At 34.4% G+C, this 22,096-nt stretch overlaps 4 protein-coding genes across 8 annotated transcripts; 1 reads left to right on the forward strand and 3 right to left on the reverse strand.

The window, feature by feature from the left end:
• LOC109349785 (leucine-rich repeat extensin-like protein 4) lies at positions 1,209-4,248 on the reverse strand. 5 transcript variants are annotated; one of them, XM_019590768.1, is made up of 2 exons: positions 2,300-4,248; positions 1,209-2,245 (listed from the first exon to the last, which is right to left on the reverse strand). In XM_019590768.1, the coding sequence occupies exons 1-2, from the start codon at positions 4,026-4,028 to the stop codon at positions 1,575-1,577; spliced, it is 2,400 nt and encodes a 799-aa protein (XP_019446313.1). In that variant the 5' UTR covers positions 4,029-4,248; the 3' UTR covers positions 1,209-1,574. The 5 variants fall into 5 exon arrangements, with proteins under 5 accessions (XP_019446313.1, XP_019446312.1, XP_019446315.1 ...); XM_019590767.1 differs by having other exon boundaries at positions 1,209-1,790; positions 1,839-4,242; XM_019590770.1 differs by having other exon boundaries at positions 1,209-1,763; positions 1,935-4,240.
• Positions 10,467-13,185, reverse strand: LOC109349787 (probable sulfate transporter 3.5). The gene is made up of 9 exons (XM_019590771.1): positions 13,105-13,185; positions 12,844-12,957; positions 12,630-12,746; positions 12,418-12,544; positions 11,974-12,260; positions 11,676-11,863; positions 11,524-11,597; positions 11,035-11,111; positions 10,467-10,923 (listed from the first exon to the last, which is right to left on the reverse strand). The coding sequence occupies exons 2-9, from the start codon at positions 12,910-12,912 to the stop codon at positions 10,738-10,740; spliced, it is 1,125 nt and encodes a 374-aa protein (XP_019446316.1). The 5' UTR covers positions 12,913-12,957; positions 13,105-13,185; the 3' UTR covers positions 10,467-10,737.
• LOC109350440 lies at positions 14,487-15,119 on the forward strand. Its single transcript, XM_019591677.1, has one exon. The coding sequence runs from the start codon at positions 14,487-14,489 to the stop codon at positions 15,117-15,119; it is 633 nt and encodes a 210-aa protein (XP_019447222.1).
• LOC109350441 (probable sulfate transporter 3.5) lies at positions 18,809-21,282 on the reverse strand. The gene is made up of 4 exons (XM_019591678.1): positions 20,961-21,282; positions 19,655-19,862; positions 19,269-19,440; positions 18,809-19,141 (listed from the first exon to the last, which is right to left on the reverse strand). The coding sequence occupies exons 1-4, from the start codon at positions 21,280-21,282 to the stop codon at positions 18,809-18,811; spliced, it is 1,035 nt and encodes a 344-aa protein (XP_019447223.1).

The raw sequence follows: 22,096 nt of genomic DNA on the forward strand, positions 1-22,096 counted from the left end.
AGACAATAATCCTACATCCTTTCCCGAAATTGTAAGGGAGGACTTACATGGTGACCAATTACAACTAACATCCAAAGCGTCGGCAGTTCCGCATTTCCGTGAAAAATTGGAGGTCAGAACAAAGCTTTTCACAGGCCAAATAAGGGTTAAAATAATAATGCAATAATTTGAAACCCTTTGTACCCTATGTGCCATAACAAATACTACTAAAAATGTCCACACTTCAAGAGCCAAATGTATGGGCGCCAAGTAATGAGATTTGAATTCCAACTAAAACAGGTTTGCACATGGATGGGGTAATAGGAGTACTAAACAACATTATTAAATTTAAATAATTTGATTCGCAGATGCTAATGTTTATTTTGTGATGCCTCCTCAAGGCCCCACCACATGATCTGATTCTGGCGGTGGCCTCGATCGGCGGTTTAGGCCCATTTCAAACTCCAACCATACATATTCTTTCATATAATAGAGCCATTATTGCAAGTCTAAATCTGAATGAACATTTGGTAATTCGGACCAAATCAAAAGTTTTTGTTTAATTGGAAAATAAAAATTATGAAAGTATAAAGTAGTATTTTATATTATTTGATATAATACTATGAGAAAAATATTGTATTGACAATTTATAAATTTTATATATTATTATTACATTATTCATAATTGATATTTAATTATTCTTGACTTCTCAGGAAAAGTAATATAAATAAATAATGGATAATATAATATCATATACAAATATTTACACTAAGAGTATATACATTTTACACTGTAGGGACGTGACGGAGTCTATTTGAGACAAAACATCCATATTCCTCTAAATCTAACTAACGAATAGGTGAGAAACATTAAAAATATCTTATTCATTACCTTAACCCTTCCAACGTCCAGTAATTACAACCTCCAGTTCTTTATATTATCCCTTAAACAATTTTCTGAGTATTTCAGTATTTGTTAACATTTCAATTATAATTAGCCAATAGATCCTTTGAATGTCAAATGGTTATATAGGAAGAAGTTGCTAAAATCACACAAATGAAGTTGGAATTCTTAACTAGATAGTTATAAGCTTATTAGCAGCATAATATAAGTCCTCATTGCTATGGATTCAAATGAAAAATATTCATAGCAGATTGATGAGCAAGTGAAGAAAGTCTCAATTTCAAGCCAATAATCTTGTAGGCCGTAGCAGAAATAGATCCGGACAGTGATAAGAGACAGAAATTATCTGAACTCACAAAATCAATACAATTGAAAAGTTCATAAACTATACTATAAAATATAAATAATTTGGAAGGCAAAAAATAAAAGTATGATAATTAATACAAGAGAAACAATAACGATAAACCCCACAAACCCTTCTATTTTTGCAGCCATGAATTATGGTCTTAGATTCATCCCTATACATACATTTTTTCCTCATTCTCTGCCATTTTTATAACACAACTCTGAATATTGAAATCAATGTTGAATAGGTTATCTCCTCTTAACCCCACTTAACTGCTGCAAACTTTGATCAGTTTCTTTTGCTTATGGTGTTTGTAGAAGGGAAATGGTTAAAGGTGTCAAAAGAATCAATAGAAGGGTGGTGGTGGTGGTGATGAGTATGAGACTCCAAAGATAGGTGGCAATGGACCTTCATATACTGGTGCAGGTGGTGGGTTCCCGTATACTGGTACAGGTGGTATTTCACATGGAGGCGGTGACGGTGGTGGTGGAGAATGGTATACTGGTGCTGGTGGTGGAGAATGGTATACAGGTGCCGGTGGTGGAGAATGGTATACAGGTGCCGGAGGTGGTGAATGATATACTGGTGGTGGTGGAGAACGGTAAACTGGTGGTGGTGGAGAATGGTAAACTGGTGTTGGTGGTGGTGGAGAATGGTAAACTGGTGGTGGTGGAGGTGAACTGTAATAAACCGGCGGCGGCGGTGATGGTGGTGGTGGTGGGGAACTGTATTGAGGCGGTGGAGGTGGAGAAGCATAGACGGGTGGTGGTGGGGGAGATGGGGATGGTGGCGGAAGGTAAGGTGTGGGAGGAGGAGGCGGTGGAGGTGAATGCTGGTCATAAGTTGGCGGGGGTTGTTCTTCACAAGGTGGTGGAGATGGTGGTGAATAATTGACTGGGGGAGGAGATGGCGGCGGCGGTGGTGATAAATAGGGAGTCAAAGGTAATGAAGACGACTTAGGTGGCGGGGGTGGTGATTGAGTTGAAAATGGGGGTGAACTGTAGTATGGTGAAGTGGGTGGTGATGGTGGAGAATAAGCTGGTGGCGGAGGTGACTGTGGAGTATAAACTGGTGGCGATGGCGGAGCCGAGTACACTGGTGGTGGTGGTGGAGGAGACTGTGGGGTATAAACAGGTGGTGATGGTGGAGCGGAATACATCGGTGGTGGCGGTGATTGTGGAGTGTAAGCAGGTGGTGTATAAATAGGTGTTGTCGGAGAAGGTGTAGGCCCTATACCAGGTGTTGATGGTGGAGAAGGTGTAGGCCCTACACCGGGTAATGATGGTGGTGTAGAAGGTGAAGGTGTAGAAGGAGGTGTATTAGGATAAGATGGTGAAGGTGTAGAGGGTGGTGTATTTGGGGAAGGTGTAGAGGGTGGTGTATTTGGGGAAGGTGTAGAGGGTGGTGTATTTGGGGAAGGTGTAGAGGGTGGTGTATTTGGGGAAGGTGTAGAGGGTGGTGTATTTGGGGAAGGTGTAGAGGGTGGTGTATTTGGGGAAGGTGTAGAGGGTGGTGTATTTGGGGAAGGTGTAGAGGGTGGTGTATTTGGGGAAGGTGTAGAGGGTGGTGTATTAGGGGAAGGTGTCGAAGGTGGTGTAGAAGGGGAAGGTGTCGAAGGTGAAGGAACAAATGCCGTACATCCAAACGATGAACAATCAACAGGCTTAGACAAAAACGACTTACATTGCGCTACCGACTTTTGCAACGGCCTCGCCGGCAAGCAGTTCCTCTTATCATCAAACGCCGCCACTCCCAAACACGCCGGCGGCTCACCGGTAAAGAAGTTATACGAATAAGTAAAGTTCTTCAAATTCGGCAACAAACAAATACTCGCTGGAATATTCCCCGACAACAAATTATGAGCCACATTCAACTGTTCAAGACTCACGTCGTTTCCAATAGTATCAGGCAATGGACCCAACAACTGGTTAAAGCTAACATCGAACACCGTCATGTTCTTCAGCAACCCAATCTCCGATGGCAAACACGAACGGAACGCGTTATTCATCAGAATAATCTCATTCAAGTTCGACATGTTTCCAATACTCGCTGGTATGCAACCGTGAAACTTGTTGTTCGCCAGAACAATAACCGAAACCGGCGAGTTTCCGAAGTTATCAGGAAGATTAAACACAAAACGGTTATCGTTTATAAATATTGCATCAAGATCCTTATCAAATAACTCTCTCGGCACAGCTCCTTCAAAATCATTGAACCTCAGATCCAAAAACTTCAGCTCAGGAAGTCTTAACACAACTTTCGGAAACCTCCCAACGAACCTGTTATTACTAAGATCAAGTTCGAAAAGAAGATGCAACCTTTCAAAACTCTGTGGCACAATGCCACAGAATCTGTTCGAGTTAATATGGAACAATGCAAGATCTGTAAGTAACCCAAGCTCTTCTGGTAAGTAACCAGCAATGTCTCCATGGTTAAGATCAATGCCAGCAACTGTACGGATCTGAGGGTTATCAAGTGCAGGTGCACAGTAAACACCAGTGTAGTTACACACATTGGATCCAACCCAGTTGGTTGTGAAGTTCAATGGATCAGAATGAATAGCTTGTTTCAAAGCTTGTAAAGCTATATAAGCATTTCTGATACGGTTATTCTCAAAAACAAGAGATGGGTCTACTGTAATGTTTTCTCCTCTGTCACCAAACTCGTCTTTGTAGTAGAGAAGTTGGCGTTGATTGTTGTGTGGGGTTTCATAGTGTGAGGAGGCACAGAGGGAGAGTGTGCCTAGAAATAAGAAAATTAAAAGAGAAATAAAATGGGATGAGTATGTTTCTTTCTTCATCTCACATTAGGCATTTGATGTAACAAATGAGACTTATTTTTAGTATATATTGAGACTTGGGTGCAACCCTTTCTTCCTTTTATTGTTGTCAAAAGTGTTTAGGTTGAGATCTGAGGAAAATGTAGATGGGAGGAGAAGAAGAAAGAGGTATGGGGAGAGAGGGAGATTAAATTTGTTGCTAGGGATTATGGGGTTGTGTGAGAGATAGTATTGAATGAAATTGAATGAAGAGATATAGAGAGAAAGAAAGAGTGGGCTTGAAATAATTCATGAAGAAAGACAGCTATGTCACAGCTCAAAGCCCACCAGATTCTCTATCTCCCATTATTATATCATTCATTTTCCTCTTTAACTTTTTAACTTTACAAACATTTTGTTTTTCTTTTTAAAAATCTGAAATTGAACCTACAAAAATACTGGTCTCATTAGCTTTTATTTTACTAAAGATAACTCTCATTGAACAAAGTGTAAATTTCTTTTGCTACAATTACATATTAACAATTAAGTCACACGAGTTTTAACTTTTAAATTATGACCACCTACTTCCTAAAAGGTTTGTAAGGACTAGGGGTATCTATCATGCAAAAATCATAATAACATTGGACTTTCTTGATAATCTACAACAATATGTTAATTTAATAGTGTAAAGTTCTATTAAATCTTATAAAAATTAAAATATTAAATGTTCGATTTATGAAAGCGATATTTATTTGAAAGAATAATTGCAAATTTTAAAAGAGATTAATTTCTTACCTAAAAAGTAAAGAATATCTTTGATAATATAAAAAAATGAAAATTTTATTCATTTTATTTTAAAAGACCCAAACTTGGAGATACTTATATTTTTTGCAAATATCAATTTTACTTTTTATTCCTCAAAATCCAACTAAAAGCAAAAGAGTGAGAGAAACATTATTCTTTGGTGTAGATACATTGAGTTTCTTGCTACTCTTGGAATAAATTCAAAGCGCGTAGCCAGCGATAACCAATTGATGCGAACAATATTTTGAAATCACTGCAATGCTCTTTAAGCATCATGATATGCTTAATTAAGACGTGCAGTTATAGGCAGGCACAACTTCTTACTCGTTTGACATAAAATGTTTTTGCATTTTTAAAAAATAATTAACTTACTTGATTGGAAAGGTGTTTCTATGATTCCAGTTTTCTGTTTAAATATAGGGAGTCGGTGGAGCCGAAATCTGACGAGTTAAGCAACTACGTATAAGTAACCTAAAATATTTGTTTTTTGGGTTTGACAAACAGTATTTAAGGTTGGACTATTTTGACATCTCACTTACTATTTGTAAAAGGGCTCAAAGGGTGAGGATTATGATCACTGGGGAACACTGAAAAATGATATATTTATTAATGAAAACATAAATAATTATTTTTTTATTATATATTATCTTTTATATATTATTATGTGTCACTCGATTCTTCATTAATCGAGAGAATTTTTGTATGGAAAAACTATTTAACTCAGGGATGGTGCATGATCTTTAAGTTTACTAGTTGAGAATTAAGATATTTGGCTTGGGAGTAGAATCACTTCATTATACTTCCTAAAATCATTTTAGATAGTTTCATGCAGTTAAAGAATGTTAAAGCATAATTAAATATGTGAATAATTTATATAATTGATCAAAAATGTCATCTTACTGATGAAATAAAATCAATTTATTTTTCCACTAATGTTTGAATAGATAAATGTATTTTGGTAATAGATTCATTTATTATATATGAAATTCTAAAATATTCCTATAAATAGAGGGGTGTAAAGATCATTACACACTTAGTATATCATTAATTTGTATTATGTTTTTTGAAAAATTAATAATGGTTAAATATGAATTGTAGATGATAGTAACAATGTATAAAACTTATAAATGTCAGTATATATATTTTTATCTAAATAGAACTAAAATAAAATAATCCAAAAAAAATCTTATAAAAATGACAATAAACTCCAAAATTATAGGAACGAGGCTTAATTCGATTAAATCTAATATTGATTCAACAGCTAGAAGTAGATTAGCTTCTCATAAAGAAACTAGTACTTAGGGCAAAAAATCCTACATGATAGAGTGATATTTAGCATGGTAACAAACCTTATACTTTTATTAGAATGTTGTAATACCTACGTATAAAGATTTATATAATCAATATATAAATATATCATTCATAATTCATTTGTATTAGTTTTTAAAAAATTAATAATAAATAAATATAAATAATATCTGATGCAATAACAATGTACTAAACTCATACATTGTTACTACATATATTTTTTCTTATTATAAATATTGCATGTTGTATGACCATATTAAAAATTTAAAATATTGAGGATTAGTTAATAACACATATACCTTTCTAAGATAATGTACTAAATAACATTCGGCATGCAGGTCACTCGATACAAATTTATATAGTTTAATCGTTAGTTTCATTAAATATTCGAATAGAGAACTTCTATCGATTATAATAATCTTATTTAATTTGAGTTGGATTGTATATAGTAAAAGTATTACAATAATAAAAAACTGAATATGATAATCTTTCTTAAACATAACCAGTTAAATAAAATCCATAAATGAGTATTTAATTTAAATGTGTTGATAACCTAAAAAATATCTTAGTATATCGTGGTCATTAGAAGTATTGTAATAGACAAATGTAGTCATTGTAGTGGAGTTTATAATTTCGCACTAACCCAAGTGGAACCTATTGATGTTGGCGTTTTAACATTTTTATTTCTAATTTACATTTTTTTAACCATGCCACTTTTGAGAAATGTTATTTGTATTTATGAAATAGATAAATTAACTGATTAGGTATAATTCTGGTAATTAACAGCAACACTAAATAGTTGAAATGGAAATTGTAGAGGCAGATGACCGTATTATACGAAACAGTAACAAACAGATACTCCGTCGCGTGACTTTATATCCTAATACTAACGTGTTGCGCATCTGCATCATATGTTATGGTCGTGCCCCTCTGGAATTGGGACCCACCAAACATCGCAAATGAAGGAACATGTCATTGCCGGACGAAAGCGACAACCAGCGAAACTGTAATAATTGGGACCCACGCGTCATGTCGTGCTCCATTGGATCGTCGGCGTTGAGAACTGGACCCCGCATTTGAAACGTTGTGGTGCACACGTCCTTATGGTATGCCCTCTTCGTCAACGCGCTCCACCCCTTTCTACAAGCACTTTTGGGGTTCTAAATGACTAATATAGCCTCTGTCGCCTATGCCCTATGTCTATAACAATTTATGGGGACGCGAGCATATCCTCACTGGTTTAGCATATAAAAGACACGCTTTACCCATTTTAAAATATGCTAACCAGACGGTCCACAGACATTGATAAATAATTTAAAAATAAAAATTTATATAATATAATAAATTAAATAAAGTAATTTAAAGATAACAAATTTTAAAAAAATTTGCTATTTTTTTATAAAAGTTAACTAAATCATATTACGTCACACTTTTTTTTAGACACTAATTTATTGAGATTTTTCTTCTTTTTTCCTTACATTATGCCTATGAGCCGCCCGCATTGCCTATTAGAAATATGTGTGGGCTTCGCAAACAAACAGGTCAGGTAAACACGACAATGCCCATTTTGTAATCTATATCCACAAGTAAAACTATAATATAGAGGGAATTGATTTTTTCCTTTTGAGTTTTAAAAGTAAGTGTAATATTACTCTAAATAAAAAACGAAACAAATATCTAGTTACTTTTCATTTGCTATTTCACAATACTATAATGGAAAAGAGTCTTATTATATCACCAAGTATGTCACTCATATCATATTAGATAAAAAATACTTAATTATTAAATTTTTAATTTAAATATAATTTTTCAACCAACTATAAATTGTCATAACAACAATTCCAAATCCATATTATTATCCATTTCAATAGTCATGTCAATCATTATGGAAGGACGGTCAGGAAGGTCTTGCTTTGTTGATTTGGACATAGTCAATAAGGAGGCATATAAAACAATTAAGGGAGTAATAATTGTTTATTCTTTGTTTTTTCATAATTCTTTCCTTAATATAAATAAGTAGTCTCAATATACAAGTAAGTTAACGTGAAAAATATTTTATTTCGGGTAGTTTTAATTTCTTTATCTACTTTACTTCACTAGTTTTTTCTCTCCCGTGATAAGGTTAACAATTTCATCCATAAACAAACTGTAAGTTTATCTTGAACTTTACTAGTAACAGTTGAATATAAATGAATTTTTTTGTTGCTTTAAAAAAATATTTATAAGGAAAGAGTAAAAGACAGGTAGCAAATATTAAGAAAATACTCAATTTGACTACCCTTTAACTCTAAGTATCCCATATGGAGAGAATATTTTTTCTTTTAATATATTTTTATTACAAAATAAATGAAAATCATATCCGTAAATTTTTGTTAGATATTCTATTGTATTCAATTAATTGTGAAAGAACTTTTCTTTTTTTAAGCTTAGAAGAGATGAACTTGTAACATGCCATGTATTTTAGGATCATACAACACTACAAATTTATAAGTTCAATAATCTTGATGATATTTTCTAATATAGCGAACAATCATAAAGTATAGGCAACCACACTCAAACCTATGCTATATCATTAAGGGGAACATGAGAGCCACCCCCACACATATAGTCCCAATTACTCTCTCCCCATTTTAATTTTCTGTTTTTGTCTCTTGTGAAATCATATAAAGAAAGCATTCGAGGTTCATGGAATGTAATGAAATTTGCTAACTAAACTATTTCTTTTCTTAAGACATGAACTTGTCGGCTCATTAGAATAAACAACTTTTGTCTTCTTCATACTTAAAACTAAAGTAAACTATCCATAAAAAAACTAAATTAACCCACGAGATGATAAAGGAGATTCATTACGCGTCACCCACAACACAAGGAATAAGCAACCCTTTAAACACCAGCTCAATTCGCATACTTGATATAAAAGGTCACATAAGATGAATGGAGAATACCTGACTATAGTCGGGCTCCGATTTCCATTTGTATCACCGTCCAATTAAAAAGTATTACTTAGTTAAAAGGAAAAGTACAAAAAAAAAACAAAACTAACATTTCTATATTATTTGATAGAATTTAATTGATTAGAGGTAGAAATACAAATTGTTTTTGAGACATGAGATTACATCTACAAAGTGCAAATGAAGCTTACAATTATTTTGAAAAGAATTAATCTCTGTTAAGCAGAGCACAATTTTCGCTTGTTTTTTGATCCTGAAGTCTCGACCACCTTTTTGTTCGCTGAAATGATGCTTTCTCAAAAGGTAACCAATGATTGGCTATGATTAGGACATTATTACTTAACAACAATGAACCCAGGGGCTTGAATTAAGAATATAAAAGGTGATATAGCTAAGCATAAGCCGAATATATATATGTTCCTAAAAAATTAAAACGATAAAGGTATATATGTTCCTAAAAAAGATAAAGGTATATGCACATTATAACTTCAACTACACTTATTATATAGATTTCGTTTTAGCTCCAGAAGACACAGACAATTTGAGGCACCTGACCCATGTTGTTACCTGTTTATGGCCCATTGAAAACGCGCTACCATGTGTAGAGCATATACAGAAGCAATAATGTTGTGTACAACTAGAATTAAAATCAATTTTTTTTTATAAAAAGTTTATGTTAGTTGGATTTCGTTACTCATCATTGTTCCATTAGGTTTCGTGATTCTATAACATTCAATCGCTCACAAAATTATTTACAGATGACCAAATAATAAGGTTCTCACTTCGACATTGAGATTAGAACTTACAACTTAACAACTTATTAACTAATTTTTTTTTGAACAACCTAAAGTTAATGACAACATTTAAAGCAAATCTCTCTTATACTTATGATGAAACATCTTTTATCTATCTAAGGGCAGCTTAAAGTTGTCAGAATTTGTTTCGGAAAATAACTTTATTGTTTAGGGACAAATTATGTGTCTGAGAATTTAGGCTAACACGTTCATGTTTCTTAAATCATTAGGGCATCCCCTCTATTACAAACCATAACGTAGGGATGTGCATTAAGGTAACGAAAAATACTACTTATAAAACCCATCGTGTATTAAAAGGTTATACATTCATGAAAACATTGATAATCACTCAACCAACCATCAATGCTATGCAATGACTGAAAAGAGCGAGTGCATGTCTTTATGCTTGATGGTTATTATTGACAGAAGATTAACTGACTAAGTTAAAACTTAAAAGTTCATGAAACTTATTATGATTGTCTTTTATCAAAGAAGAATGACTACACAAAAAGAAAAAAGGACGATAAAACAGGAGAATATTCAGCAATGAGGTTCAAGTACACTGCAAAATAATGAGCTAATACAATAATTAACACCAAATGCAATTATCTGGAAAACTTGGCAATAGTTTAGGCTTTAGGAAGAATTATTACTCAGCATCCAAGGATGACAGAAAAACAAAAGCAAAAAAAAGCAATACTCTTGCTCAAATTTAAACGAGCTAGTAAGCTTCTAATGCAACAAAGTTTCATGTTTCTGGAGCAAGCTTGTCATTCATAATTGAATGTCTAGTGGCAAGTTTGTTCTTTATTATTAAATATATGAAAATTTCTTGTTTTCTTGCTGGAACACTTCGGAATTTTCTCTTCTGCAAACTAGTTTGTTATTTCTACTTTAGACAACACTAGTTTCTCGAATTGCTTCTTCAGGACCATTTGTCTTCAATTTACGGAGTGTGTATTGACTAGCCTTTACTGCATCGTCTAATGTTAGAAAAAATGACTCCTTTCCAATCATGTCAACGAAGTTGGATAATATCAGTTTCTCCAAAACCTCCATCTTTGGGTTTACAAATGACATCTATATAGTATGAAATAACAAACCATATATTATAACTTCTTTGGATGTATTTGAATTCGTTAATAAACAAGGGAGTTATATATATTCCAAATTGAGATATATGTACTTTACCTGTATTTCATTCTTTTCGAAGATTTTCTTTGTTTCCAACAATCCTTCAATAGCAGTGGTGTCAATGGATGTTACTCCTGCATAGCCATATACAAGTCAGGTAAAAATAATGTAGTATGATGGCCTAGTGCACAAGACTTCTACTTAGTGAGGTCTGAGGAGACTACATATATGTAATTTTATCCCTACAAGCAAAGAAACTATTTCGAGGAATCAAACCCTTGACCTCATGGTCAATTAGTAACAACCTTATCATTCTGTTAAACTCATGTTGTTAAACTCATGTTCTAATATTAAAATGGTATCCAAGAGCATGAGACTCCTACTGTGGAGGTCTAGACAGTATTTGTAACAAAACTGCTTTCAGAATCTAAAATCATGACTTTCAATTCACATGGTAACAACCATAACCATAAAATTATACATATAAATCTTGAAAAGAGTAGAGATCAATTCAAATATATATATGGATAATTTATCATCTTTTACCTGATAAATCGGCTATGATATGCTCAATTGTATCTCCACTAGAGTCTTGCTCATCTCGAACATACCTTATCATTCTGATACATTTTTTTATAAATTAGATTCATCGAGATGGAATGTATCAAATATGGCTCAAAACTGAATTCAAAACTTACCTCTCTCTGACGTAGTTAGAATTTGCAAAATGTATGGGAGAACCAAGTTGTACAATCAAAACTCCTTGAAATGTTGATGTAGTATAGTGCTCAACATCTCGATATAAACCAACATCAGGTAACTTTCCAAGCTTACATGTCCCTGGCCTAGCCACATATAAGGCTGCTCTAACCAAACCAAGACCCAACTTGATTTGACATAGCATAACTAAATCAGATTTTGGTTCAACAAAATGAAGCAAACCCAACACTATTACTTGGAAATGAAATTGAGAAATTGGAAAAGTTGAGTACTTACCGATAGCATGAGGCCAAAATCCATGGCTACAAAGGTAACTCCAAGAAAGGCTGCCATGCAAATTATAAAATCAAACTTGTCAACTTTATAAAGATGAATGGCTTGGGTATAATCAATCAATCCCAACACGGCAGAGACTATAATGGCTGATAGAGCAACAAGAGGAGTGTAACCAAAAAGTGGTGCCAAATATTGTAGTATAAGTGCCACTAGGAATGCTTGAATTATATTTGTCATAGCTGTTTTACACCCTGCATTGTAATTCACAGCAGTTTTGGAAAATGGTCCTACAAAACAGATTTTAAGACCAGATATTAACATAACATGAACAACTTCCCTTGAATTAATGATTTAGTCTGAAATGTTTATTTTAGTGCAAAATTTACAAATAGGGTTATGTTGGCTAGTACTTGGTATATAATATACTTGTAAATAAAAACCTACCAGTAGTCACATAACATGATGTAAAAGAACCAAATATGTTCATAAGACCAAAAGCTAGCATCTCTTTGTTCCCATCATAAGGTGTATTTTCAACCACAGAAAGGCCTCTTCCTACTGCTATTCCATCCTATCATAAATAAGTAAATAAAATTAATTGCATGATATAAACAACTTATTATTAATATAAACTAAAGGAGATTAAAATTTCTTACCGCCATTGACATAATCGCTGTGATAATACCCGTTTTGAGTATTGTTGGTAAATATTTACTTTCAAATGTAATATCCTTGATGGACAAAGGATTTATTCCTCTATCTAGGCGACCCACCTATAATAAACTTTAAACATAAGAAAAAAAGAAGTTTGTGGTATATACATAATTGACTTAATATTGTTTTTATATATAAATAAAGATTATAACCCACAATTTGAATTCCATGTTTTTGGCCCTTGACTAGGTAAGTGAAAACAGCACCAACTATTACGGTTGTCATTGGACCTATAGCTGATACCCAAAAGAGCCTTGGGTTTCTCTTCCTCTGAAAGATTGTATATCATGTGTTGAAAAGAGAAATTCATTAGAATAGTTTTGGACAATTAGGTGAAATAGTGAAATGTGACAACATTAAAGAGAAACTCGTTAAAGCATATATTAAAAATAAATTAAAGTGGGAAATTGTACTCACCACGTATCTAGTAAATTGCAGGAAAACAATGAAGATCACACCAAGAACTGTGGTCTCCCATCTTATCTGTAAATAAATAAGACACAATTCAATCTCCTTATTTCCAAAATATCAATGGTTCTCATGAGTACATGAGACTCAGTTCAATTAACCTTTGATTCATGGATATATTCTTTGATTTGATGTACACTAGATGTGCGTGATGAGCTTAGAGTTTGTATTTTAAAGTCTAAGGTGCATGAATCCATATCCTAAATTCATTAATTGAGTATAATCATCTCTATCATTTATCTTATTTGATAATCTCATATTATGAATATAATTATGTTAAACATAATTTATTCTCATGTTGTTCTTAATTTATGCAGGTTGGACACAACATCGCATCAAGGCCTAGAGAACTCGGTCAAAAAGTTTAGCCTGATGCATCAGCAAGATCTGTGTGGCTCGGTCAGAGATTCGCATCTGCATGAGGCGTGTGTGGCGCAGAAGTCTCAGTCAGACTTGGCGCATGGTGTGGCGCATGAACCTTGGTCAGTCCTGGCGCATCAACCTCGACCAGTCCTAGCGCATCAACCTCAGTCAGTCTTAGCACATGGTGTGGCGCATGAATCTTGGTCAGCCTTGGCGCACTTGGTGCATCAGTATCAGTCAGACTTGGCGCATCAGTGGCCAAGTCTGATGCATCAACTAATCGTAGCCCATCAACCAGGAGGCTTGGGCGAGGCACACCAAAATCAGTTCCCTCAGTCATATTCATTGATTGGAGCATGTAATGATTGGTCTCTCATCCAATTCAATTCATGAGACAATTATGGAGAAAATTCTGAGAAGGAAGCTGGGTTATACATTCATTCATTGTTTGGTCATAAAAGTCAACTAAAAGGTCAACCGTTACTTAAGCCACGAGTTATTATGCTTTGTGTTATGACTTTTAGTTTGTTTTGTAGTTTTTCTTTTCTGTTAATAACAGAATCTATTTAGGGGTGGTTAAGATTTCTTGTTGACATTCATTGTATAAATATAGTGCCTTATAATCCTTTTGAAATCATCAATGAAATAATTCATTTTCTCTTCTAGATTAGATCTTCTCATTTCTTGTTTTCACCATCAATGGAGTTTACTTTTCTAAGATGGTATCAGAGCATCAATTGATGCTCTACTGCGCTATCATCTATCAAGTACCTCCTTCTTCTCACTATCTCTTCTCTCTTCAATTCTTTGTGCTTTGATCAACAATGGCAAATAGTATAGTCACCATTAACCCTGTCAATGATCCTTCTAGTCCATACTACATGAGTCCCAATAAGAATCCTAGAGCAATCCTGGTGTCACCACCATTAATAAGATCAAATTATCATTCTTAGTCCAAGGCCATGATGATGACATTAAAGACCAAGAACAAGCTTGAGTTTATAGATGGCTCTCTTCCAAAACCTCATAAGACAAATCCCTCTTTCTCAGCATGGGATAGATGCAACACATTAGTCATTTCATGGATCAATCAATCTATAGATAAATACATCCTTCAAAGTGTGTTATGGTTAGAGGCATCTCTAGAAGTATGGAAAGATCTAAAAGAAAGGTACTATCAGGGTGATGTTTTTCGCATTGGCAACCTTCAAGAAGAACTATACAGTGTGAAGCAAGGTGGTAAGTCCATAAATGCCTATTACACACACTTGAAAGGTCTATGGCAAGAATTGGACAATTTCAGATCATTACCTCAATGCCCCTCACATTGTGACTCTGAACTCTACAATCCTGTTAAGTCTTATAGAGAAAATGATTATGCTATCAGATTTCTCAAAGGACTTAATGAACAATATGGAGCTGTAAGATCCCAGATAATACTTATTGTTCCCCTGCCAACAATAAACAAAGCCTTTTCTCTTCTGATTCAACAAAAAAGACAAATAATGATTGAGGGAAATACTCTAGAAGGGGTTAAGATCTTGGTTAACACATCAAATGACATGACCAATAAGAACATGTTTAAAGGAAAAGACACATGATCTAACATCAATTCTGGTTCAAGAAGAGGATATGGGTTTAATGGTGGAAGAGGTAGAGGTGTATCAAAAATGTGTTCCTTTTTGTAACAAAGTAGGATACACTGTGACACATGCTACAAGAATTATGGATTTCCACCATATTACAAAAGAACCAACAATGTCAACAATATTACTAGTTCAAATGAGGAAGATGATCAAGATGCTGAAGAAAGTGTAGGAGTATTCACTGCTGATCAGCACAAAGCCATTTTGGCTCTGATTAAGGAACCAACTAACCGCCAAGTCAATCAATTCACCAATCATGCTAGCAATTTGGATTCTTTTAGTTAAGGTAATCCTAAAACTATGGCCTACTCTGCTAGATCCAAAGATTGGATTATTGACACAGGAGAAATAAATCATGTTTGCTTCTATTTTTCAGAATTCCAATCTTTTAGAAAGATTGATCCTATTAACATTAGATTGCCTAATGGAAATGATGTTATAAGCAACATTGCAGGAACTATTATTTTCTCTAAATACTTGTGTTTAAGCAATGTATTATACATACCAAACTTTACTTTTAATCTCATCTCTGTTTCCAGATAGACTTCAGCTCTTAATTGCAAGCTGACCTTCACCAACTCCAAATGTGTGATGCAGAAGGAATCCACATTGAGGATGATTGGTGCAGCTGAAGCAAGAAGAGGGCTTTACATGATTACTTCCAAGAGCTTAGCTTTCAACTTAGGAAAATTTGTAAACAATATTGAAATAGCCAAGGATAGTTCTAACAATAATGATTTGTGGCATAAGAGACTTGGACACCCCTCGAATTCCAAGCTTGCCATTTTGAACAAAATGTTTTCCTTTATAAATGTTAGAAATGATAATGCTCCCTGTGATGTATTCCATTATGCCAAACAAAAGAAGTTAAGTTTCAAAGATAACAATACCAAGTCTATGCATAATTTTGACCTCATACATATAGATATATGGGGTCATATTTCCATCCCTTCTATCTTAGGACATATGTACTTTCTAACTATAGTGGATGACAAATCCAGACACACTTGGCTATGCTTCATGAAGACAAAGTCTGAGACCTCTACTCTTGTACAGTCTTTTGTTAATATGGTTGATAATCAATTTGGCACTAAAGTAAAAGCCATTATATCTGACAATGGCCTTGAGTTTCAATTGAAAGCCTTTTATGAATGAAGAGGTATATATCATCAAACTAGATGTGTTGAAACCCCTCAACAAAAAAAGTTTGTTGAGAGGAAACATCAACACATCCTTGGTATCACTAGAGCTCTCATGTTCCATTCTTCCTTGCCTAAGTACTTCTGGAATTTTGGAGCTGCTCATGCTGTCTACTTAATTAATAGACAACCTTCTCATTACCTTGACAATAAGTCACCTTATGAAATTTTTTATAATCATGAACCAAATATTTTGCATCTTAAGGTCTTTGATTGCCTATGTTTTGCATCCACCTTAACTAATAATAGAAAAAAACTTGATCCAAGGACTAGAAAGTGTGTGTTTCTTGGATTCAAGCATGGAGTAAAGGGATAGATAATGTTTGACATAGGAAATCATGAAACTTTCTTATCTAGAAATGTTAGTTTTTATGAAAACATGTTTCCTTTTCACGATGGAACTGATGCATCAGGACAGGGTATGGATATGTCTCTCCCTACTTCATCATCTAATAACAATGACCAATTTCTCAACCATGGTTATAATGATTCGGCTTTTCATAATGATTGAGTTAATGCTCCTGATGTTTTACCTACTATTGATAATAATGACTATTCTTGCCTTGACAATATTAATATTGAATTGCACAACGATGATGAGTCTTTTGATTTCAATAATGATGTCAATCAAGGTTTAAGAAGATCCACTAGACATAAAAGCTCTCCACATTATCTGAAAGATTATCATTATTCTTTAAATGCTTCTATCAAATGCCACAAGGGTAAGGATGCCAAATATCCTTTGCCTCAGGTCTTATCTTATGAGAGGCTTTCACCAGACCAAAGGAATTATACTTTAGCTATTAGCTCTAACCTTGAACCTAAGACTTATGGTGAGGCCATTTAACCTCAACATTGATCGATGCTATCAACAATGAACTGAAAGCTTTAGAGAAGAATAATGCTTGGATTTTAACTGAACTTCCTGAGGATAAGAGAGCCATAGGTCGTAAATGGGTGTTTAAAACAAAACATCATGCTGATGGAATGATAGAAAGGCATAAGGCAAGACTTGTGGCCAAGAGCTACACCTAAACAACATGAATAAACTACTTAGACACCTTCAACCTAGTTGTTAAAATAACTACCATTAGAACCATTTTAGCTCTTGCCTCTATAAAGGGATGACACCTACATCAAGTTGATGTTCACACTGCCTTCCTACTTAGTGATCTGATTGAGGAGGTATATATGAAACCCCCTCCTGGATTGAGAGTTCCTAATGATTCCTTCGTATGCAAATTGGAAAAATCTCCATATGGTCTAAAGCAAGCCAGTAGACAGTGGAATGCTAAACTCACTATTGTCCTGGCACAACATGGCTATGCTCAATCAAGGCTGACTACTCTCTCTTCACCAAAATTAACAATAATAACTATACTGTTATACTTGTATATGTAGATGATCTTGTGATTGCAGGAGACAACCTTGATGAAATACATGGTGTGAAAGATGTTCTTGACAATAAATTCAGCATCAAGGACCTTGAAGTTCTTAAATACTTTCTTGGGATTGAAGTTGCTAGAAACAAAGATGGAATCAAGATTCTGGTATGTTAGCTAGTAAGCCCTGCTCTAGCCCTATGGATAATAATGTTAGGTTACATTGTAATTTTGGACAACCTTATCCATATATTACCTCCTATAGAAGACTCATTGGTAGGTTGGTTTACTTGAATTATACAAGGTCAGACATATCTTTTCCTGTTGGTCATCTAAGCCAATTCTTGGCTGCTCCTAGAATAGATTATTTTAAGCAGCCTTGAGGATATTAAAGTATATCAAAGTTGCTCCTGGAAAAGGACTATTTTTTCCTACTAAAAGTACCACTAAATTAAAAGGGTTCAGTGATGCAGACTGGGCCTCTTGTCTTGATACAAGAAGGTCAGTCACATGCTTTTGTTTTTTCCTTGGGAAATCCTTAATCTCTTGGAAAAGCAAGAGACAAAGAACTGACTCTAGATCCTCTGCTGAGGCAGAATATCGAGCCTTAGCCTTAACAGGATGTGAAACCTAATGGCTTATCTATCTTCTCAATGATTTGCATTTAAGCCATGTTGGCCCAATTATCTTGTATTGTGATAATCAATATGCATTACATATTGGCGCTAATCCTGTTTTCCATGAAAGGACTAAACATATTGAAATAGATTGTCATTCAATTAGGGAAAAATTTCTAGATGGTGTGGTACATCTCTTGCCTATTTCTTCTAATGAACAAGTTGCTGATTTGTTTATCAAATCTCAAACCCCTGACATTTTTAAAAACTATTTATCCAAGCTTGGTTTGTGTAATATACACACTCCACCTTGTGGGGGATGTTAAACATAATTGATTCTCATGTTGTTCTCAATTTATGCAGGTTGGACACAACATCGCATCAAGGCCTAGAGAACTCGGCCATAAAGTTTAGCCTGATACATCAGCAAGATCTGTATGGCTCGGTCAGAGATTCGCATCTGCATCAGGCGTGTGTGGCGCAGAAGTCTCGGTCAGACTTGGCGCATGGTGTGGCGCATGAACCTTGGTCAGTCCTGGCGCATCAACCTCGGCCAGTCCTAGCGCATCAACCTCAGTCAGTCTTAGCACATGGTGTGGCACATGAACCTCGGTCAGCCTTGGCGTACTTGGTGCATCAGTATCAGTCAGACTTGGCGCATCATTGGCCAAGTGTGATGCATCAACTAATCGTGGCCCATCAACCAGGAGGCTTGGGCGAGGCACACCAAAATCAGTTCCCTCAGTCATATTTATTGATTGGAGCATGTAATGATTAACCTCTCATCCAATTCAATTCACAGGACAATCATGGAGAAAAATCTAAGAAGGAAGCTAGGTTATACGTTCATCCATTGTTTGGTCATAAAAGTCAACTGTTAATTAAGGACAATTATTGTTTACAAACCTCATGACTATTGGTCCATATACCCTTCACCACTGTTATGAGGTCCGTTTTAGTAACAAAATGTTTGAGGCCAAAAATGCCCTTCAGTTGTTGAAGGCAAAGCATTACTGCTGCTCCTGCTACAAACCCAGTGATGGTTGAATTCGAAACAAAATCCACCAATATCCCCAACCTGCAAGGTGTTACGTCAATCACAATCAGCAACAACACAGAACAAATTTCAATATATAAAAAAGGAACTGCATTAGCTTGCTAAATTTCCTAGTCATAGTTTAACACTCTAGGTGTAACAAAATTTAAACTCCTACATACAGAAATCATGAAGAACATGATAAGAGAAGGGTTTAAGGTAAAATAGTAGTTAGGGTTTCTTTATGTTGCTTTACCTGAGAAGTCCCAAACATGCTTGAAAGGCACCAGCAACAAAGGTAACTGCGAAAACCAAATGAAGGTACAAGATTGGGTCATCTTCTGGCTTAATCACGGTTGACATACTTTGATATATAAGTAATGATCCTGATGCAAATGTGCCAACTGCTAGTTGCCTTGAACTGCCAAAAATAGCATACACAATTGGGGGAACAAAGCTGCTATCTGAGATGAAAATAAACAACCAAATCAACACATGTTCTTCTTATTATCTTTTTAAATTATTACTTTAGTAACTTTTTGAACGTTGGTTGGTTGTGTTTAATGACGTTCTTTATGTGAATCTTATTCAAATGACCATAACAAGTTCATGGAAAAAGATATGAACTCGATTAAATTTAACTTCTAGAGTTCATCCTGACTAATTGTACATTATTGTTAAAGTAAATGTTTCATTATGTATGTGTGCGGTTATTTTGATTTAATCTGTTTATGTTTAACTAACATCAATCACTACTGTTTTAGAACTGGATTAAGGAAAAGCAAATGAGATAATAGGAATGGGGCTAGTGAGACTAATGTTGATTGTATAGATATTCAACAGTTCAATCAATTCATTTATGAAATAGATTTGCTCATTTGCTTGATCTCCTATTTTTTTTGGAAGAGGATTAGTATATTTTGGTCTATCAATTAGTATATTTCATAAGTGTTGGGAAATTCAAGAATAAGTCTCCTAGAAATGAAGTGAATGAGTTGAGGACTATGGGGATGAACTCAAGTCTAATATCTTAAGATTTTGGGTCAATATGTGGTGTCAAATTTACTTATATGTCTATTTCATTTAATCCATGTAGGGATGACAATGAAAACCGAACTCATGAGTACCATTCCGAATCCAACACGAATTTAATGGGAAAACTCAATGTGACTGGGTTCAAGTTTTACTCGAATACAATTTTTGGGTTCAGTTTAGTATAGTTGATACATACCCCGAACCCAACTAATATATGTAAAATTACAAAATTAGATATAAATACATTTATAAAACCTATACATATATATATGTAAACACATGTTTCGGGCCGGTTCCCATCGAGTTCAAGGGATGATAGCATTATTTTCAATCCCGTTTAATTTGAGTTTGAGTTTTGGATTTCGAAGCTGGGTAAACATAAACCCAACCCCAATATGCTCTATTAGATTTCTTAACAATAAGAGACAATTCTCTAGCTTTGAGCTAGAAATATCTACCTTACATATATATTATTTAGAACAACCAATAAAAGAAGAAAGAAATGAAAAATAGGATCAAGTTCTTACATAGGCCAATGATGGGAGGAAGGTCAGCAAGTTTGGCATAGCTAATGCCTTGAGGGACAGCAAGGCTAGTAATGGTGAGTCCAGCTAGGAAATCAGAGATGAACAACCGCCATGTGTAAGTAGGGAGCCACTCGAAAATTGGCATGAAATATTGGACCCCTTTGAAGGCCTTGTGCAATGGTTTTTCTTCCCTATTAAATTGCCTACATGGGTCATCAGGGAAGAAAGTTTCTTTGACTCCTGTTTTCAGTTTTGTGAGAAACCCTCTTGGTGTGGCAAAGTTCACTGCATGCTCATCCTTAATTTTGTCTATGGAAGCCATATATCACTCTAGAACCTGAAATAGAAGAAAAAGATTCAATATGCATGCATGCACATACATTCCTCCTTATATATATTTGGAATATGATTAGTATACCTTGATCAAAATCAACCAAAATTTACACCAATATTGTGCTCTAATCCACCAAGTACTGACTTTAACACCAAGTCACTATTAGAAATGTGTTTATTTTTTTATAACACATTCAAATTCAAAAGTTGTATGCTCTCTTAACTTTGAGTTTCTCGTCGGACGTTGTATATCAATAGAGGAAGAATTGCTTTACACTTTTATTTATAGAGGTTTTACATATAGTGTTTATTTTTTTGAAAGGGTTTTACTGATAGTAAATAAACCATTTACTCCCACACTTCAATTCTCACAAGTTGAAAATGACCGCAATCGCTCTCCCCAACCCTCAAATAATTAATTAACTAATTAATATAGTAAAAAAAATACTCCTGTATCTTAATTTTTTTGCGTGTATTAATTTTGTCTCTGAAAAATTGAAAAAATCAAAATAGTTTCCACAAAAATTAAATATGGATCAAATTATTAATTTTTAGCATTTTTTATGACATTAGACATGGACTATTTTGACTGATAATTCCAATTTCTGAATATGAATTTGAATTTTTACCTTTTTAAGATCAAAATGGTATAATCTAAAATTTATAAAGGTCAAATTAGGTATTCAATATATATCAATTAACAGAATCAAGTCACTTATCATGAATAGTATTTCAAATATATTAACAAAACATTGCTCTAAGTTTTTATTGAATTTTTAGGTAGGGTACAAGGCTAAAAAATT

Source organism: Lupinus angustifolius, chromosome LG06 (genome assembly GCF_001865875.1).
Source record: "Lupinus angustifolius cultivar Tanjil chromosome LG06, LupAngTanjil_v1.0, whole genome shotgun sequence".
NCBI lineage: Eukaryota > Viridiplantae > Streptophyta > Magnoliopsida > Fabales > Fabaceae > Lupinus > Lupinus angustifolius.

Bases quoted from the DNA above. Each gene is read 5' to 3' on its own strand.
- LOC109350440 (XM_019591677.1), top strand. From the start codon at position 14,487: ATGACATTAAAGACCAAGAACAAGCTTGAGTTTATAGATGGCTCTCTT.
- LOC109350441 (XM_019591678.1), bottom strand. From the start codon at position 21,282: ATGGCTTCCATAGACAAAATTAAGGATGAGCATGCAGTGAACTTTGCC. The intron at 19,441-19,654 runs GTAAAGCAACAT...AACACCTTGCAG, and splicing joins GCATGTTTGGGACTTCTCAG to GTTGGGGATATTGGTGGATT. The intron at 19,142-19,268 runs GTTTGTAAACAA...ATTGGATGAGAG, and splicing joins TATGGACCAATAGTCATGAG to GTTAATCATTACATGCTCCA.
- LOC109349785 (XM_019590766.1), bottom strand. From the start codon at position 4,028: ATGAAGAAAGAAACATACTCATCCCATTTTATTTCTCTTTTAATTTTC.
- LOC109349787 (XM_019590771.1), bottom strand. From the start codon at position 12,912: ATGACAACCGTAATAGTTGGTGCTGTTTTCACTTACCTAGTCAAGGGC. The intron at 11,864-11,973 runs GTAAGTACTCAA...TGTCAAATCAAG, and splicing joins ATTTTGGCCTCATGCTATCG to TTGGGTCTTGGTTTGGTTAG. The intron at 10,924-11,034 runs GTAAAGTACATA...CATACTATATAG, and splicing joins TCGAAAAGAATGAAATACAG to ATGTCATTTGTAAACCCAAA.